The sequence below is a fragment of the Nasonia vitripennis genome, chromosome 1, assembly GCF_009193385.2.
Source record: "Nasonia vitripennis strain AsymCx chromosome 1, Nvit_psr_1.1, whole genome shotgun sequence".
NCBI classification, from domain to species: Eukaryota; Metazoa; Arthropoda; class Insecta; order Hymenoptera; family Pteromalidae; genus Nasonia; species Nasonia vitripennis.
In genome coordinates this window covers 37,435,353-37,451,932 of record NC_045757.1, presented here as the reverse complement: position 1 = coordinate 37,451,932, position 16,580 = coordinate 37,435,353, and the positions used below count along the sequence as shown (strand labels likewise).

At 42.6% G+C, this 16,580-nt stretch overlaps 4 protein-coding genes across 13 annotated transcripts; 2 read left to right on the top strand and 2 right to left on the bottom strand.

The window, feature by feature from the left end:
• Positions 1 to 45: 45 nt before the first annotated feature.
• Positions 46 to 4,117, bottom strand: LOC100116686 (pre-mRNA-splicing factor CWC22 homolog). Its single transcript, XM_001601067.6, has 8 exons — positions 3,582 to 4,117; positions 1,950 to 3,186; positions 1,705 to 1,858; positions 1,220 to 1,605; positions 840 to 1,120; positions 660 to 761; positions 400 to 578; positions 46 to 316 (listed from the first exon to the last, which is right to left on the bottom strand). Exons 1-8 carry the CDS (start codon positions 3,674 to 3,676, stop codon positions 132 to 134), a joined length of 2,619 nt encoding a protein of 872 aa, XP_001601117.4. The 5' UTR covers positions 3,677 to 4,117; the 3' UTR covers positions 46 to 131.
• Positions 4,073 to 8,511, top strand: LOC100116730 (cyclin-dependent kinase 9). 8 transcript variants are annotated; one of them, XM_031920820.2, is made up of 9 exons: positions 4,725 to 4,817; positions 5,500 to 5,547; positions 5,719 to 5,832; positions 5,906 to 5,990; positions 6,072 to 6,162; positions 6,248 to 6,414; positions 6,491 to 6,732; positions 6,807 to 6,954; positions 7,085 to 8,507. In XM_031920820.2, exons 3-9 carry the CDS (start codon positions 5,726 to 5,728, stop codon positions 7,421 to 7,423), a joined length of 1,179 nt encoding a protein of 392 aa, XP_031776680.1. In that variant the 5' UTR covers positions 4,725 to 4,817; positions 5,500 to 5,547; positions 5,719 to 5,725; the 3' UTR covers positions 7,424 to 8,507. The 8 variants fall into 8 exon arrangements, with proteins under 8 accessions (XP_031776676.1, XP_031776680.1, XP_031776675.1 ...); XM_031920817.2 differs by lacking the exon at positions 4,725 to 4,817 and adding an exon at positions 4,840 to 4,906; XM_031920814.2 differs by lacking the exon at positions 4,725 to 4,817 and adding an exon at positions 4,868 to 4,906 and having other exon boundaries at positions 5,500 to 5,551.
• Positions 8,512 to 8,764: 253 nt separating this feature from the next.
• On the top strand, positions 8,765 to 10,226 carry LOC100116766 (trypsin). Of its 2 annotated transcripts, XM_001601129.3 has the most exons (4): positions 8,765 to 9,073; positions 9,140 to 9,425; positions 9,509 to 9,821; positions 9,891 to 10,226. In XM_001601129.3, the coding sequence occupies exons 1-4, from the start codon at positions 8,971 to 8,973 to the stop codon at positions 10,038 to 10,040; spliced, it is 852 nt and encodes a 283-aa protein (XP_001601179.2). In that variant the 5' UTR covers positions 8,765 to 8,970; the 3' UTR covers positions 10,041 to 10,226. The 2 variants fall into 2 exon arrangements, with proteins under 2 accessions (XP_001601179.2, XP_031776689.1); XM_031920829.1 differs by having other exon boundaries at positions 9,509 to 10,226.
• A 4,239-nt stretch (positions 10,227 to 14,465) lies between these two features.
• Positions 14,466 to 16,580, bottom strand: LOC100113574 (cyclin-dependent kinase 9). Of its 2 annotated transcripts, none has more exons than XM_001601816.6 (7): positions 16,317 to 16,580; positions 16,134 to 16,218; positions 15,959 to 16,049; positions 15,719 to 15,885; positions 15,392 to 15,633; positions 15,187 to 15,334; positions 14,466 to 15,119 (listed from the first exon to the last, which is right to left on the bottom strand). In XM_001601816.6, the coding sequence occupies exons 1-7, from the start codon at positions 16,421 to 16,423 to the stop codon at positions 14,814 to 14,816; spliced, it is 1,146 nt and encodes a 381-aa protein (XP_001601866.1). In that variant the 5' UTR covers positions 16,424 to 16,580; the 3' UTR covers positions 14,466 to 14,813. The 2 variants fall into 2 exon arrangements, with proteins under 2 accessions (XP_001601866.1, XP_003424012.1); XM_003423964.5 differs by having other exon boundaries at positions 16,134 to 16,240; positions 16,317 to 16,574.

The window sequence follows — 16,580 nt, the reverse complement described above, 5'->3', positions numbered from 1 at the left end:
GCAGTACTTGAAGTTATTTATTAAAAATAATTATTTAACGACGAATCACGAGCTATTCAAGACATTTTTTTTATCAATTCTTATAAAATACATTATATTACAACTTATTTCCTGTATATTTACAAATGTTCTTATTTTCTTTGTGTCTTTTTCTCCTTCTTTTCTTTTTTATCCTTTTTTTCTTTCTTATCCTTCTTTTCTTTCTTTTCCTTCTTTTCCATCTTGTCCTTTTCTTCCCGACGCTTGACGGTTTTTTTCTTATTTACTAGCTTCTTCTTTTTCTTCTTTCTTCTTCGTCTTTCATCTTCAGAAGAATCTATGAAAAGAAAAATATTGTTCAGAACTAATTCAGCAGCATTCACGAAATAAAAATATATGAACAGTTAAGTAATTTCTCACCTGATGAGGAAGAAGACTCTGTTGATGATGACGACGAAGACGACGAAGACGACGACGACGATGATGACGAAGACGATGACGTTCCGGCGGATGAGGATGATTTCTCTTTTTTGATACTAAGAATAGGTTCAGTAGCAACGGGTTTCGGCCGATTTTTAAGATGCTCACGTAAGTCATCCCTACGAAATAAATAACAATTCGTATAATTAAATATAACTAGACTCGAAATGTTCTTACGTTACCCATCTAAGAATACTTACGTTAACCCTCCAAGTCCTATGGATGTGAAGAAATTAATAGCAAAGCGCGTATTTTTGGCCTCGTCTTTTGGGAATAGACCATTTAAAGATTCTTGAAGGTCTCTAAAAAAAAAAAAAATATATACATGATAGTTAATGGTAAAAAATATACATTTCGCTGAACAGAATTACGATACTTACTCATCCTTCAATTTCTTATTCAATTTAGGAAGTCCCATGTACTCTGACAGTTCCTGAAAGAGTATCTTAATAAATACTCTACTCGAAGAGGTGGTATCCTCTTCATTGAGTTTGATGTTGGACAACACTGCCCACGAAATCGAATCTGTCATTAGTAGGTGGGCAAAAAACTTTGCTACATTTCTCAATCGATTTGTGTCCAACCGGTGTATTGTATCATATGAATCCTTGAAAATTGTCTCAAATGGTTGGACATAAATTTTGTTGATAGCACAGAATCTCTAGAAAAAGAAGATAGTACGACACATAAGCATACAAGTACATATCACAAACTATTTTTACATATGCATGTAGTTGAGACAAGAAAAAAGTTTACTTACCCCTGCTAATAAGCCAAAGAACTTTTCATAAGTTCTCATCTCTGCGCAACAATCCAAAAACATGTTGCACAGTTCAATTTCTTGCCCTGGTTTTAGCTGCATCTTCATTAGCTTATGCGCGCATTCTTCAAAGTCCAGAGAAGAGTGGATTGTCAAATAAATCGTCCTCCGAAGCGCTACCAGATTTGTTTCAGTGTTGTCAACAATAACACCATTGTCCGCTACTTTATCAGATTCACTATCTTTATCGGAATCTTCATCGTCATCACCGTCATCACTACCTTCTTCGTCATCAGAACCGCTCTCATCAGAATTGAGTATCACCTTGGTTAATTCTTTATATTTGTCTTCGTTTGCGGTGTATTCAGGATCAAATTTAAATGCATCTAAAATAAACGATTAACATGAATTTAATACTTTAATGATCAATGATATTAATATATTTATATACATCAATTGATTATATTTGAATTTTACAAACTTACTCAAAATATTCTGATCATCTAGTGGTTGGTCCAACTCTATCAAGTGAGTCAATTGATCTTCTTCTTCTACTAGATCAAGATCCTTGGGAACAGATTCAAAGTCCTTAAAGCCATCTTTACGAATTTGAAACATAACTTCAATCATGTATTGCACCTGATCAGGAAAACAAAGTTGAAAAATATTAATCTTTAGTAGAGAATATTAAAATAAAAAATTATTAAATATTAAAAATAAGTATAATCACCCTTTTATCAAGGTTCCCCTCGTGAAGAATATTTCTCAGCATTTCGAAGATGGCTTCAATTCCTTTACGACATACTTGGGTCAACTTCATGCCACATTCTTTTAGAACTGCAATCGCTACTTCTATTGAGTCATCGGTAGGATTGTGTACCAATAAGGTCAAAATTTCGAGAATGAGGATCTCATGAGCAACCCCTTGATTGACAAGGTGGGCTATAAAAATCGCTGATGAAATGCACATAGTCTTATCATTCCTCTTGTAAGCACGTCTAAACTGCAGAGCCAGACGTGTTAACAATAATTCCCCGATGTTTGGAAACTGAGAATTTATGACAGCCACCAATGCGGCATAAACATTGGTGAATGTAAGAGAAGCTGCTTGTGCTTGAATAATGGATCTTGCTAACAATCCCCTTCCTCTGACAATATTTTCTTTTAAAAGATCTCTGGTTATTGGTCCAATATTACTAGTATTAACTTTATTAATAAAACCGTGAATTGATTTTTTCAAAGCCTCCCAGGCAATACGTTGATATGCGGGGCCGCTCTTGTCGCTTATCTCTGCTTGCATCAATCGTAATCTGGCTGGGGGAATGTAAGCACCTCCAGTTTTCGAAGTGAGTAGATCTACTGTTTTTTTCTGCCTGGCAGGAATGACTTGTGGATTTTCAGGCTTCTCTTCAACTTTTTCCTTTTCTTCGTCCTTGTCATTGTTTCTTTTTATACTTTGGCCATTAGAGCTGTCACTCTTTTTTAACTCTGTACCATAATAAGAACTGCTTACTTCTCCATGCCTGCTTTCACTTTTTTCCAATTCTTTTTCCTTGCTCCAATAGGATTCATACTTGTGAGACTTATCATCATCACGAGATCTTTTGTAATCTCTGCTTCTGGATTGGTTCCGATTTCTGCTTCTTGTTCTTTTTCTATCCCTGCTTCTGGATCTGTCCCGATACCTGCCTATTGACCTATCCCGATTCTTACTCCTGGATCTTTCTCTGTGCCTGCTCCTAGATCTTTCTCTATTTCTGCTCCTGGATCTATCCCTATTTCTGCTCTTGGATCTTTCTCTATTTCTGCTCCTGGATCTTTCCCTGTTTTTGCTCTTAGATCTGTCTCTATTTTTGCTCCTGGATCTTTCCCTGTTTTTGCTCTTAGATCTGTCTCTATTTTTGCTCCTGGATCTTTCCCTATTTCTGCTCCTGGATTTGCTCCGATCCTTGTCTCTAGATCTATCTCTGTAATATAAATATAGTTAGTGGAATGAATTAACGCAGTACCTAGCATAACTTGGTTTAATCCCTGCCTAACCAATCAAAATATATGTGCCTATCGATTCTTTGATTCATAAATTGTAGTTTATTTTAATTTTCACCTAATCAGAAATACACTTCTTTTCACTGATGGCCATGGGTTTTCACCAAATGCAGAAATGTCAGAATAAAGAGATATACATCAACAAATGAACAAAATTGATTTTTCAAAAATTTGTTCTTCAATTCTAGTACTTATCGCTAGAAATCTCACGAAATAAACTAAAAATAACAGGTATCATCGCGATTAGTCTAACCTACAAAATCATTGAAGTCGTCTTTACATATTTAACTTTGAAACCAAATAATAAATATCTTACCGTTTAACTTTACTCTTCTTGTCTCGCTTACTTTTGACGTCGTCGTTATCTGACGATGAACTTTTACGTCGAAGTTTAATTTCCTCCGAATCCATTTTCGAAGGAAAAGACGACCATCAACGGCATGTATAAATAACCATCAAACACCGAAGCCGAACTGGCGGTGAGTCGGTGACGAGTTGACGACTGACGTCACTGACCGACCGACGGGCCGCGCGAGGGCCGATAAGGAAGAACAAAAATGAAATAAGAGATAAAAAAAAATTATTTCTATGCGGGGCGCCACCATTCTATAAAGAGCGAAAGACTTTTTTGAAAAGCTATGAATTTGAAGACTTAAAGTAGAAAATCTTAAAGTAGTCTTCCGAAAGATAGGTAATAAGCTATTCCAAATTTCAGTGAGTTGTATAAAAGGCATCTTTTTGATGTCTTTTAGAAATTCTTAAAGAGCTCTCAAGAAAGATAAGTACCGAGATGTCTAAAAGTCCGCCAGTTTTTATTGGGGCGGCTCCGGCGCGACATTTGTTGAGTACCTATTTTACAAATAGGTACTCAACAAATGGAGAACCGTACGGAAAATTTAAGATTCACTCGTCTCTCGGAAGGCTACATCGATATCAATAAAAGCGTCGATATACGGGAAAACAATAAAGCGGCAATAAAATCGAGACCCAAGAGATATAGCGCTAATGCGGGGATTTGGGAAAAGCCGGATGCCGTCCGACGGGGTGGAGCAGCGGAGCAGTGCTGGCAACAGGGTTCGAGCACTTCGAGCATGTCTGCAGAGCGCAGACGGGGTGCTTTACGACCACGTTTACCTGAGACGGACCTCTCCACCACTCCAGCCACCCACGCCCATTTTCAGGACCCGCCAGACTGTCACGATGGAGGGGGGGGGGGCACCGAGGAAAACTGCGGTTGCTTGCAATTTCGCATCTCAGTAGTCAGTTTGTGAATAAACGCTGGACGTAGCACATCGCTGCACACGGCTTGCTTACCTTTGACTTGGCCTCGCTGTAATCGCACCGAGTAAAACTCTACTGAGATCTATTCCTTACTTTTCACGCACAAGTTTTACCTCCACGACGAATCGGGTTGATTCGAATTTTGCGCGCGCGCATCGCGCTACCAATATCCAGTGGCATAGCTCGTGGCTCACGCACTCGCAGGACGCAGCTCTCGACACCTCGCTCTGCTGCTGCTCCGATACTCCAAGGCTCTATATGTGTATATAAGGTATGTATATGTACGTGACGTTGACATTCGTGGAAACATAACCTCAAATAATGCGGTCAGTCGAGAACGATGGTGGTGAACAATGTCAGGTAGTGAAATAACTAGCTCTAAGCGTCCAGTACGTTCCGATCGCGTGGGAGACGCGTCGTGAGGCCTCGATGCTTACGTTTTCCGAAGTGACCGACTCTGAAATGCCGAGAGAAATTAATAAATCGTGCATGTGTGCTCGTCTTTCTTCATCCAGCTGGCCCTCGCGCATAAGTCCGTCTTCATCCAATTTTATTGACTTTCTTCCCCGGGGGCATAATCCGTAATTCATTCGACGGCCAGTGGCCGGTTGCAAGATACGTCTCCGATGAAGCCGCGTCTGTGTGGGTGCCTCGTCACGTGATTTCGCGCGTATTTTCGATTTTTCGCCTACCTGTCTTATGCCTTTTTTCCGCCGAGTTCTGTGCGCAACGCGATTACTTAGTCCTGATTTTGCAAACGTACTTGCAAAGGTAAATAAGTAGAAAAATGACGTGCCACGATTCTGCGTAGCTCTGCAGCTGAGATATAAACATACGCAAAGATCGGCGCTAAATTACTATTTTCTGATACGAACGATCATCTGTCATTCATAGATATCGCATACACCTAACAATTTGAAAATTTTCAAATGATGAATTTTCCTTTTTTTTAGAATCCTTTACTTTTGACTTCACTTACACGCCGAGTATCATACCAACGAGTAGGTATAGCAGACGACCGAGAAAGTTGTAGGCTCTGCATATATAATAACTATATGTACAAGTACCTATTGCTGTCGATCGGAACGAATTGACGCGTTTCAGATTACTCAATTACACAGAGATTTTTCGCCGTCTCGCACTCAATTAATTTCTATTTTGTTTTATTGCAGAAGCAAGATGAATATGAGAGAGAAGCAAAAATACGTCGAGGGATACGATTTTAAATTTTGCGATTTGATTGCCAAATATGAAAAAGTTGCCAAAATCGGACAGGGGACATTTGGGTAAGTTTATGATGGAACATTGATTTTTTTTTGTTTTTGCTTGTTATACATTGATTTTCTTCGCTGTTTTTAGAGAGGTGTTCAAAGCCCGAGATCGGGAGAATCCGAACAAATTTGTCGCTATGAAGAGGATTTTCATGGACAATGAAATTGAAGGGGTAAGAGTCTCATATAAGCACTACTTATTACTAAAATAATGGGCAAAAATCCAAGTCTAAATTGTTTAAATCTTTTTACAGTTTCCAATCACAGCGTTGAGAGAAATTAGGATCTTGCAGCTCCTTAAGCACGACAACATCGTCCATCTTATTGAAATATGCAGAACCAAAGGTACCTTAAAAATTAACTGGCAACACGAGTCAGCATGAAAATTCGAATTTTATTGTTTCTCATGTAAGTACATTTATGGTTACAGCCACAGTGCACAATCGATGGCGATCTACGTTTTACTTGATTTTTGAGTTTTGCGAGCACGATCTCGCGGGTCTGTTATCCAACGTCAACGTCAAATTTAGCCTGGGTGAGATAAAGAAAGTCATGCATCAACTTCTTGATGGTCTGTACTACATTCACACAAACAAGGTATATACACAATATTCGTATTCATTCGCTCAGCACGTTCTTTCAAAGCAAAGCTAAATTTCATTGTTTCTCGCAGATTCTGCATCGAGATTTAAAGGCGGCTAACGTACTGATTACGAAGAAAGGCGTCTTGAAGCTCGCCGATTTCGGCTTGGCGCGAGCGTTCAGCATAAAAGCCAATGGACAGCCCAACCGTTACACAAACCGAGTAGTGACGCTCTGGTATCGTCCACCCGAGCTACTGTTGGGTGATAGAAATTACGGACCACCGATTGATTTATGGGGAGCAGGTTGTATTATGGCAGAGATGTGGACAAGGTAGATTAATTGAAACCATCATTATGATTGATTTGTAGCTGGCAAGCTTTGACCTTAATACTTTTGATGCACAGGTCGCCAATCATGCAGGGAAGCACAGAACAAATGCAATTGACCCTTATATCGCAACTTTGCGGATCCATCACTCCCGAGGTCTGGCCCGGCGTTGAGAACCTCGAACTTTTCAACAAAATGGAACTTGTTAAACATCAGAAGAGAAAAGTAAGATTTTAGCTTTAATCTACTGTAAATTTTCTTCGTGAAGTGAATTTATTAAAACTTGCTCGATCGAATTTACTTTGTATACATTTTTTATATCAATTAACTGTAAGTAAATTTATCTTGTTCACAGGTTATCGACCGGCTGAAGCCTTACATAAAGGATGCGTACGCTTGCGACCTCCTTGACAGACTGTTGACACTGGATCCGAGCAAGCGCATCGATTCAGATTCTGCATTGAACCATGACTTTTTCTGGACTGATCCGATGCCTTGCGACCTTACGAAGATGCTGGCCCAGCACGGCCAAAGCATGTTCGAGTTTCTGACTCCGCATCGACGCGCCGGCCACATGCGCTTCCAGCAGCAACCGGCAGCAGGCAACGCCGCCCCCGGACAAGCCGTGCATCAGCCACCACGTCCAAGTCAAAGTAAACTTGCCGACTCGGAGTTCCACGAACGGACTTATTAGGGCGACGATCGCGCGGTGGAATATTAATTTTTGTATCAAAGTTTTACGTGTTCGCTATCGGAGAACATCAAATTAGGGTGAAAATTTATTATCATTATTCTTTTTTATCCTACTGTATAAGAAGTATAAGGAGAGAATCTATGCAGAGGTTGAATTAGACATAGGATAATTTTTTAAAGAGATTAATGAAATTCGTGTGACATATCTGCGAAGGAAGAGCAGGATATACAATTATTAAAAACTCTCGCGTTACATAAATGATTAACTTGTTTGAAAGAAAGATTAATTTTCTTAAGATCATATTTGGCGACGTACTCTATACGCTGAGATTTTAGATTTATCAGATGCATTTTACCAATTCCTTTCAGACTTTCAGATCTGATTCTAAAATTACCATAAGACTGCCAGCGAAGTATATTCTTCATCACTTACATATTATGATGAATTTTGTCTATATTTACAATTTGAAAGAAAGCGTTAATTTATTGCTGCGAGAAAAGGCGAGTATTAGCGTCGCTTTCGCAGTAAAAAGCTGCCAAGATCAAGCGCAAAGCCGTGTGTGCCAAATGAGTGTAGTGTCCCGTCAGCATTGGCGCGACTTATCGATAAATATATACTGTATATTTATTTTGCTTAAAATATATGGTAAACGATTAATTAAGCCGAAATCAACGCGCGATTTGTTTGACTCTTGATAAGCGAAAGTAGCAAGATATCCGCGATTAAAAAATAAACTTGAACTGCTATGTTATTACGAATTATTGTATCGCTCTACTTATTGTGTTCAAATATCATTGCTTGACTTGCGGAAGCTGCGATTCTCTGTACGACAAGAGGTAATGATTCACCATTTTTTCGATTAATTTTCTTTATCTCTTTTGATGATATTATTGCGAAATCAGCCAGCGTTTTTACACGCCTGACAAAACGTATAACGTAAATGCGGAGAGAACAGCGAACTTAATTATCGCAATTAAGCCACAATTCATGTAACAATGTGCATATAAATTATGCACAGCGAGAATGTGTAATTATGCAAACTCTATCGTTGTAATAAGATTTTAATAATAAATAATATAATAAATTTACAATGTATATGTACCTTCGTGTACCCGACCCGTGCAATCAACTGGATTTATCTTTTAATTTCATCCGGGACTCGAAAATACCGACGCTGGTGCACAATTTTTTCCTATATTTTTAATTATATAGTCTTTCCGCTGCAACGATATAGGAGAGCTAGAATCGTTCTTATATTCCTTGCCATCAGCAGAAATATAGAGATATAAGAAAATGCAAAACGGGAACGTCATCTCTGTAATTGCACGCGGCGAACTAGAACTCGCGCCTGTCGTCATATATCGATGGGCGCACAGCCATAACTCCAGCAGCACTCCGTTCACCTCGGATTTTTCTATAGTGACCGTAAAATCTCGGACAAGCTTGGAAGCGGCGAGAAAAAGTTTTACAACCCGTTGCGTCGACTTGGCCTTGACACAGCAGCGCGCGCACCGTCCCCTGGACTTATACTTGGGGCCGATTGTCCGATGCGGCGAGTCGTGCTGTCGAGAGCGACACGGTGTACCGCGATGCTGTCCAAGGAAGCTTTCAACGTTCTGCTCTTCTGCTGTCTCTTGGCACTGTCCGATGGTAAGCATACCGTGATACGAGCACTATAGAATTGCCGAGCGCAACCCTTCGGAACCGTGCACACAGGCCAGCAGGTACTCGAGTCGGCGAGCGGGCGACTGAAGTACCGCATAGTCGGCGGCCGGGAGGCGGCTCGAGGCGAATTTCCGCACCAGGTGTCCCTGCAGCTCGGCTCGAGGCACTTTTGCGGCGGCGCGATAATAGCCGAGCGTTGGGTCCTCACCGCGGCCCACTGCGCCACCGCCTCTGCACGGATCACCGTCCTCGCCGGCAAGCACAACATCGAGATCCCGGAGGACAGCGAGCAGGCCGTCCCCGTCGAGGAGACTTTTCTGCACGAGCTCTACTCTGGGTATGGTCACGCGCGTATTTTTCGCTGCGCAGAGCAGCTTCTGCAGAACTAATGAAAAATGGGGGGAAAAAAAAAATCAACAGCCCGGTAAAGCCGTACGACATAGCCCTGCTGAAGCTCGCGGCTCCGCTGAAATTCAACGAGTACGCGGGGCCGATCGGACTGCCAGCCCAAGGAAGCGAAGCCCCGGGCAGCGCGACCCTGTCGGGCTGGGGCTCCGTGTCCCGCACCGACGACCGCATCGTGCCCACGTATCTTCAGGCGGCGACGATGCCGGTCATCGACCTGGACACCTGCGGCAAGATGTTCGCCGCCGAAAGCCCGGACTCGAGGTTCGAGCTCAGCGAGGACAACCTGTGCACCGGGCCGGGCTTCAGTCGGCTCTCGTCCTGCAACGTGAGTTGTCGCAGTAGCAGCTCTGCCTGCAGACATAGCGCGGATAATCGATTCACGGGCTCGTTTCAGGGCGACTCCGGAGGGCCGCTGATTGCGGGCGGAAAAATCGTCGGCGTCACGTCCTGGGGAACCATCCCCTGCGAAGGCGACGCCCCCTCGGTCTACACCAAAGTCTCGTCCTTCAGCGACTGGATCGAAACTACCATTGGCAAAAATTGATTCAAATTGATTCGCTTGAATAAAATTGTATACGCTCAGCAAATCCAAGCCGCGTCTCGCTCATTATTTTTATCCCCAAGACACTTATTGAACCAACGAATCATCTCTGTTATGCTTCAAAGCACCAACAAACAGCTGGCACTGCCCGTGGACTCGAGTCTTGGTTATATCGATTATCTATTTATCTTTGCGCTCGATTTCTTGTTTGTCAATTGTACTACTGCAAACGGGAAAAAGAGCGGAAAGGGGCCGAAATACCGGCTCGCTGCAAGTACGGTGGCTTTCCCGCAATTTGTTCTCCTGCTCAGCTGGTGCAGTGGTCGCGAGCACAGCTCCCGCGGAAGCCGTTAATTAATCTCGTGTATCTTTTCGGGGACGGTGATAGTTGTGTCCCTGCGGAGCAACTCCCGGCAGCGTCACGTCCACCCCTCGTACGCTGATAGCAATTCACTGCGACTTTTAGCGACTCTCGAGAGCTGCAGGGCCGTACGAGCTAGCCTTGCTGAGGATTCGACCAGTACGTCCAGACCGTCACTCTCTCTCTCTGCAAAGCCAGCTTCGCTATGCTCAATCCGTACTCCGGCTCCAGGGTGCGCTCGACCAACGCCCGCGCCAGCGCTGGACTCTCAGCCTGCAGCGTGAGTATACTTACGTGTAGATTAATTTATTCTCTCTGTCTCGAAGCGACTCGGGTGACTCGGGCGGGGTCCATTGATCAGCAGCAGCAGCAGCAGCTACGGCGCGATGGAAGTCATTGGAATGATACCCTGTCTCCGTCTACAGCAAGGTGTGTGTCCTCCTTCATCAACTGGTTACAGCTAATATCTGCGAGAGAAAATTAATTAAAATTAAAAATCCAACACTCTGTAAATACTTTTAAGCGCGGCTTAACTATAATAACCACTTTATTCCCTGAAAAGCGGGAAAGTTTTTTGAAAAAATAAAAAAATTAACAAATGTTTTCAAGCAAGTCCCATTTTTCAAGTGAACAAAGTGGCTACACAGTTTATGGAATAATTAATCTACGACCTTTAGTCCCTTGTCCCTTGTTGAAAGTTTACGAATTAATCAAAATAAATAAAATGTCATTTGACCTTGTCTTATTATAAAGCTTCTCGCGAGCTTTGTATGACGTGTCTCTTTGATGATTATAATTTCGAAATGAATCATTTCAACGTAAGCGTGCCCTTAGAGGTGCCTGATCAGTACACGAATGTGCCGTCTGTTGATGTGCACAATCTGCCAGGCGGTCGAGTACTTGTTATTTATCAATGCCGGTGCTGTGTGATATAGCGGTAAGCCATAGTGCTGACGCATTATTGCCGAGGGATCCCGAATTTGTACAATATGAATTGTTTATCCAACATAACGAATAAATTAATAAATGATAAACTAAGAGAAAAAGGGAGAGAAAAGTAAGAGGTCTGGGAGCTAGGACCCACGTCTGGAAAGCCGCTCCAAAGTACGGCGCGCGCAAACAGACATGAGTAAAGACCTGTGTGTACATAAGCTGCACGAGTCGCACTGGATCAGCCGGATCGCGAAATGGCCTACTGCCGGCTCGGCCGTCAACGCCCGGGACTCCTGGGGCCAGACTCCGCTGCCCACGGACTTTGAGAACGGGCGCACCTTCGGGCCCCTGGACTATCGAGGAGGCGGTTTCCCCCCACCCGAGCCTCGCTCTCGACTTCCCCGATCCGTCGGGCCTGATCCTCGAGACCGTCGCGACCATGTACAGCAACGAAGAGTCAGCAACGCTCGGCATCTCGCTGAATTCAAATTGCCGTGAAATTTGCTCTTATGATTACAAGCAACGACACAGCAAACTGCAATGTAAATCTCATACAGATAAGATCGGTTCATTCATTTCATCCGCATATACAAAATTGCAATGTCGCATTGTACTTATTGCTCTACTTTCATTGAACATTTAAACTGCACCGTTGTCCTAATTATAATATGCTTGTATACAGCATTGCTAATTGATTTTCAATATTTAGAGTATCTTAATCATTTATCGATTGTAAAATGATAAAACTAATCAAAAAAATTCATCAAATTAGTGTTTCCTCTCGCGCAATCTTGATTAGAATTAGAAGGAAAAACCAATATTGTGCAGGAAATGTAATTACGCAGTTACAATTATTCGGCCATTAAATCATCGCGACTATTTTTTTTTACATTACCAGCAGGCGACATGCCGCATCGCAAGACGCAATTCTCCGCGGATATGATAATCTCGAAAAATCAAAGCATCCGCCCGATTGCGAGAGAAAACGATTGTCGCCCTCCACACGCGAGACGCTCGTAAAAATATAAAAGCCAAGGATGAGTTTGACGAGGCAGTAGTTTCGAGTTTTACGAGACAAGAATCGAGTCCTCACCATGTACAAGTCGCTGCTGATCGCCGCGCTTTGCGCTTTTGCCGTGAGTTTTGATCGATTGTTGCGATTTTATTGAACGTAATTCACGTTTATATACATATATACGTTTTTTTCGCAGCTCGCAGAGTGTCGCGCGCACACCACGGCTCCGGTGGCCCATGTTCGCGTAAGTTTAAAATTATACCTCACCATTGCGAGATATTATTTGGAAAATCATTGGAAATAAGGGAGAACATTTCAAGTATTTTTTCTGATCTGAAACAAAGACCCGCGAAATTTCAGGTTGCTCGACAGAGTCCTATATCAGCTATGGGTGACATGGCAGCAGTGCCAGCAGATATGGCATCTTCGGGGATCAAATCTTTCGCTAACGCAGCTGGTAGCATGATGGCCGGTATGGGAGGTGGCATGGGTGGCGGTATGCCCCAGGTAAGCATATACGTCCAGTGAAAATTGTCGAATCCTGCATAGGATGTAATAATATGACGTTTTTTTTTCTAAACGCTTCGCACACTGCACTATCAATACAAAAGAATATTAGTTAAGTCGAGTTGGTTTCCGTAGATGCCTGGAGGTCCGGGAATGCCGAAGATTCCGGGTATGCCTGGGCGATAAGCTTCTAGGCGCTCAAACTTCAAATTTTACTGATCTACGACACGGACTCATCGGTTGATCCTTGCACTTTCTTGTTATTATAATGGACGAAGAATAAAGTATTCCTGCAACTGATATTACGAGCTCGACTTTTTACTTTTCAATCCGCCCTCCGCGTAGATCCCAATTCCTTTCGCAATACATGCAACAATTTCGCATCTTTTGCCCTACTCAAAAGACGTGTACGGGCAAAAGTAGTCGTTTCAATTAGCAAAAGTAGCAATTCAGGTTGCATGATGATCGATCTGAGCGAACATAGCCCGAGCTTACGAACGGACAGCAAGGGCGCGATTAACAAGACTTTATGTAATATTTTTTCTTGACTCCGACACGATTGGATAACTGTGAGGCAAAGTGCTACAACTTTGGCAGTGAGTTTAGCAATACATCAAATAATATATAATTACTCCTTCAAATTACATCACTATCACGTAGATTATCATCGGATCTCCGTGATTTCTCACGACGTTAATAATTCATTACATCACCATGCTGTACTTCCAGGACTGAAATCGAATAAAAATCATTGCACTTCAACACGATATCCATATCCACAAACTTTACGCACGTCATTGCGGAAGAGTGCCAATCTTCCGTCCATAAAAAGGGGTGCATCCTGTCACGCGATCAGCATGCGATTATCGCCCAATTTTTACACCCTTTACAGCGTACCATGATGTATAAAATGTCAGGAGAGCGAGACATTTCTGTTTGTTCAGCAATAGATGTTGGTTACTGTGCAGTCAACGTGTTCAAGTCGCTGATGTATCTTGCGCTTTTTGCGCTAGTTGTGAGTTCGATCGCCGAATTTATCCACCTTTTCGTAGACGATAATAGGAGTATTTATTTAATCTAAAAAATGCATCGGAATTAGGACGACCTAGACGAGTAGGTAGATTATGTGACGAGGAATATAACGAGAAAATAAGTTTTTACATCTTCGAGAAATGTGACAGCAATTATTAATTCTCATAGTTTCCTCGGCAGCTGCCCGTTCCAGTAGATTTCAGCACTCTACCTATCGGATCTACTTTGGACACGGTTACGAACGGCGCTAATGGTGTAATCAGCGGTGTCGGTGTACCGGGAATCAATATACCGCAGGTAACTCAAATAAATCGTAAAAACGTCACGCAGTAAAGCTATAGGTCTAATTTTTAGGTACCCGTGCTACCACCACTTCAAGGCTAGATTTTACTCGTAACCAAAGTTTTTTCAGTTACACGCATGGATTATTCCATATCAAAGTGCACGTTGTAATTTAGCAAAAATATAGAAAATACAGCTTGAACATTGCTCATCGATTTTTTTTTCTTGCATCTTAAAAAGAGCCAAAGTAGCTTCCCTCCGACTGGCTGAAATGAAAATTTAGTAGAAAAATATCAAGTTTAGCTTTTAAACGATATGGTGGTCAACAATTTATTGTATAAAAATGCTTCGTGCATAGATTATACACATAAGTCAACTTAAATAGTTTTGTCAAATCTGCAGCATGATTGCAGTACGCGATGCGTTAAATGCCGATCCATTAGAACGCAATGGAAAACGATCGACAGTCAAGAGCGACTGTCAAGGTGATAAACCTCCTAATTATAAAAGTTACTTTTTGTCATAGAAAAAAAGGAAAATCGTCTATATCCTCTCACGTGGATAATCCGTTGAGTTTTAGCCTTATTCTATTATTGTAATCATTTTTGAACACAGTAACAGTCCTTTGGGTGAGACTTGGATTCTGCTAAAATACTCGATCCTGGTAGCTTGTGTCTGCCACACTAGAGCTGGGTTTTGCTTGTCCACCGGGGACTTGGTGTGGGTGTCGCATATGCCCCGGCCTTCTAGGTGGAGCGAGATATTCGAACATACTCTGGGTGTGCTGTGCTAACATTTTGCTGAGATCACAAGGCATGGGGTCTGTCCAGAAAAAATCGTGGTTCAAAGCCGAATCTGAGTCAAACCTTCGGCTGGGGTCGAGAATTAAAAGCTTGTCAAGCAAATCACAGGCATATGGGTCCTTAACGTACGGCCTTAATCTATCCTTTACCTGGAATGTGAAGAAAGGCAAGAGTTTTAACTCCTCGTCTTGGCGATACTCCGATTTTCGAACTTACCTTACGTTTTTGACCTTGAATGAGTTCCATTTTATTGAACAACTCTAGTGCATCTACACCAGGCCAAACATCCGGTGTTATGGAGCCACAAAGTTGTGAAATTAGAGTCAGTTGTTGCTGCTCTGTGTTGCCCTGCATGATCGGTGACCTGGACATTATCATTTCATTAATTTCAGTAGTTATTCTTTTAAAAGCATTGCCCTACCTGGTCCACATTTCGGCCATTATACATCCTGCACCCCAGAGATCGACGGGTGGGCCGTAATTTCTGTCCCCCAGTAACAGCTCCGGTGGTCTGTACCACAATGTGACCACCCGGTTTGTGTATCGATTGGGCTGATCCTTTTTGTTGGCACTGAATGCTCTTGCGAGGCCAAAATCTGCCAGCTTCAGAATACCATTCTTGGTAATCAAGACATTTGCCGCTTTCATATCCCTGTGCAGAATCTGAAAGAACGGCACTGACTAATTATTAGAGCAAGTCTTGTAAAAGTTGAGGGGCGCGAGTTAGGTTTGCCGAAATTCAACAGACCTTGTTGCTGTGTATGTAGTACAGTCCGTTCAACAACTGTTGCATGACTTTCTTGATTTCGCCTAAACTAAACTTAACATTAACGTTGGACAAGAGGCCAGCGAGATCGTGCTCACAAAAATCGAAGATAAGGTAGAAAGTAGAACGATACTTATTGTTTTGATTGGCTGGAAATGAGAAAAAGAAAGAATGATGGAGTGGCTCTGGCAGAGTCCGAGTCTGAGGTAAAAGGTGAAATACCTTTGGTCCTGCAAATCTCAATGAGATTGACGATGTTCTCGTTCTTGAGGAGTTGCAGTATCCTGATTTCTCGCAGTGCCGTTATGGGAAACTGCAAGAATAAGAGAAGCTGGTTTTAGGGTGTACTCCGAAGCGAGCCTAACGAGGTGTCCAACTGCGTCCGAGCGCAACTTACGCCCTCCTTCTCGTTGTCCATGAGAACCTTCTTCATGGCTACGTAACGCTTGGAGTTGGTTCTGTCCCTCGCCTTGAAGACCTCGCTGCAGGCGGAAAGGAAAAAGGCTGCGTAAATAAGAGGGAGACGATATCTGGGGATAACCTAGAAGACGCCTATAGAGTCGCCTCCGCGAGAGCTTACCCGAAGGTGCCCTGTCCGATCTTGGCGACTTTCTCATACTTGCTGGACTCGTCGCAGTAGGGAAAATCGAATTCTTCAATGTACTTTTCCTTTTCTTTAATGTTCATTATCGTGGAGCGCGGCTTTCGCGAGACAAATGCACTCCTCGCGCGGAGCACGCAGATGATTTTGACAGGGCCAACAACAATGCGGCAAACAATTTACAATGAATAACTCGCGCGCCTCGCGGCGGCGCGGTGCGCGGGCGTACTTATATATATATAT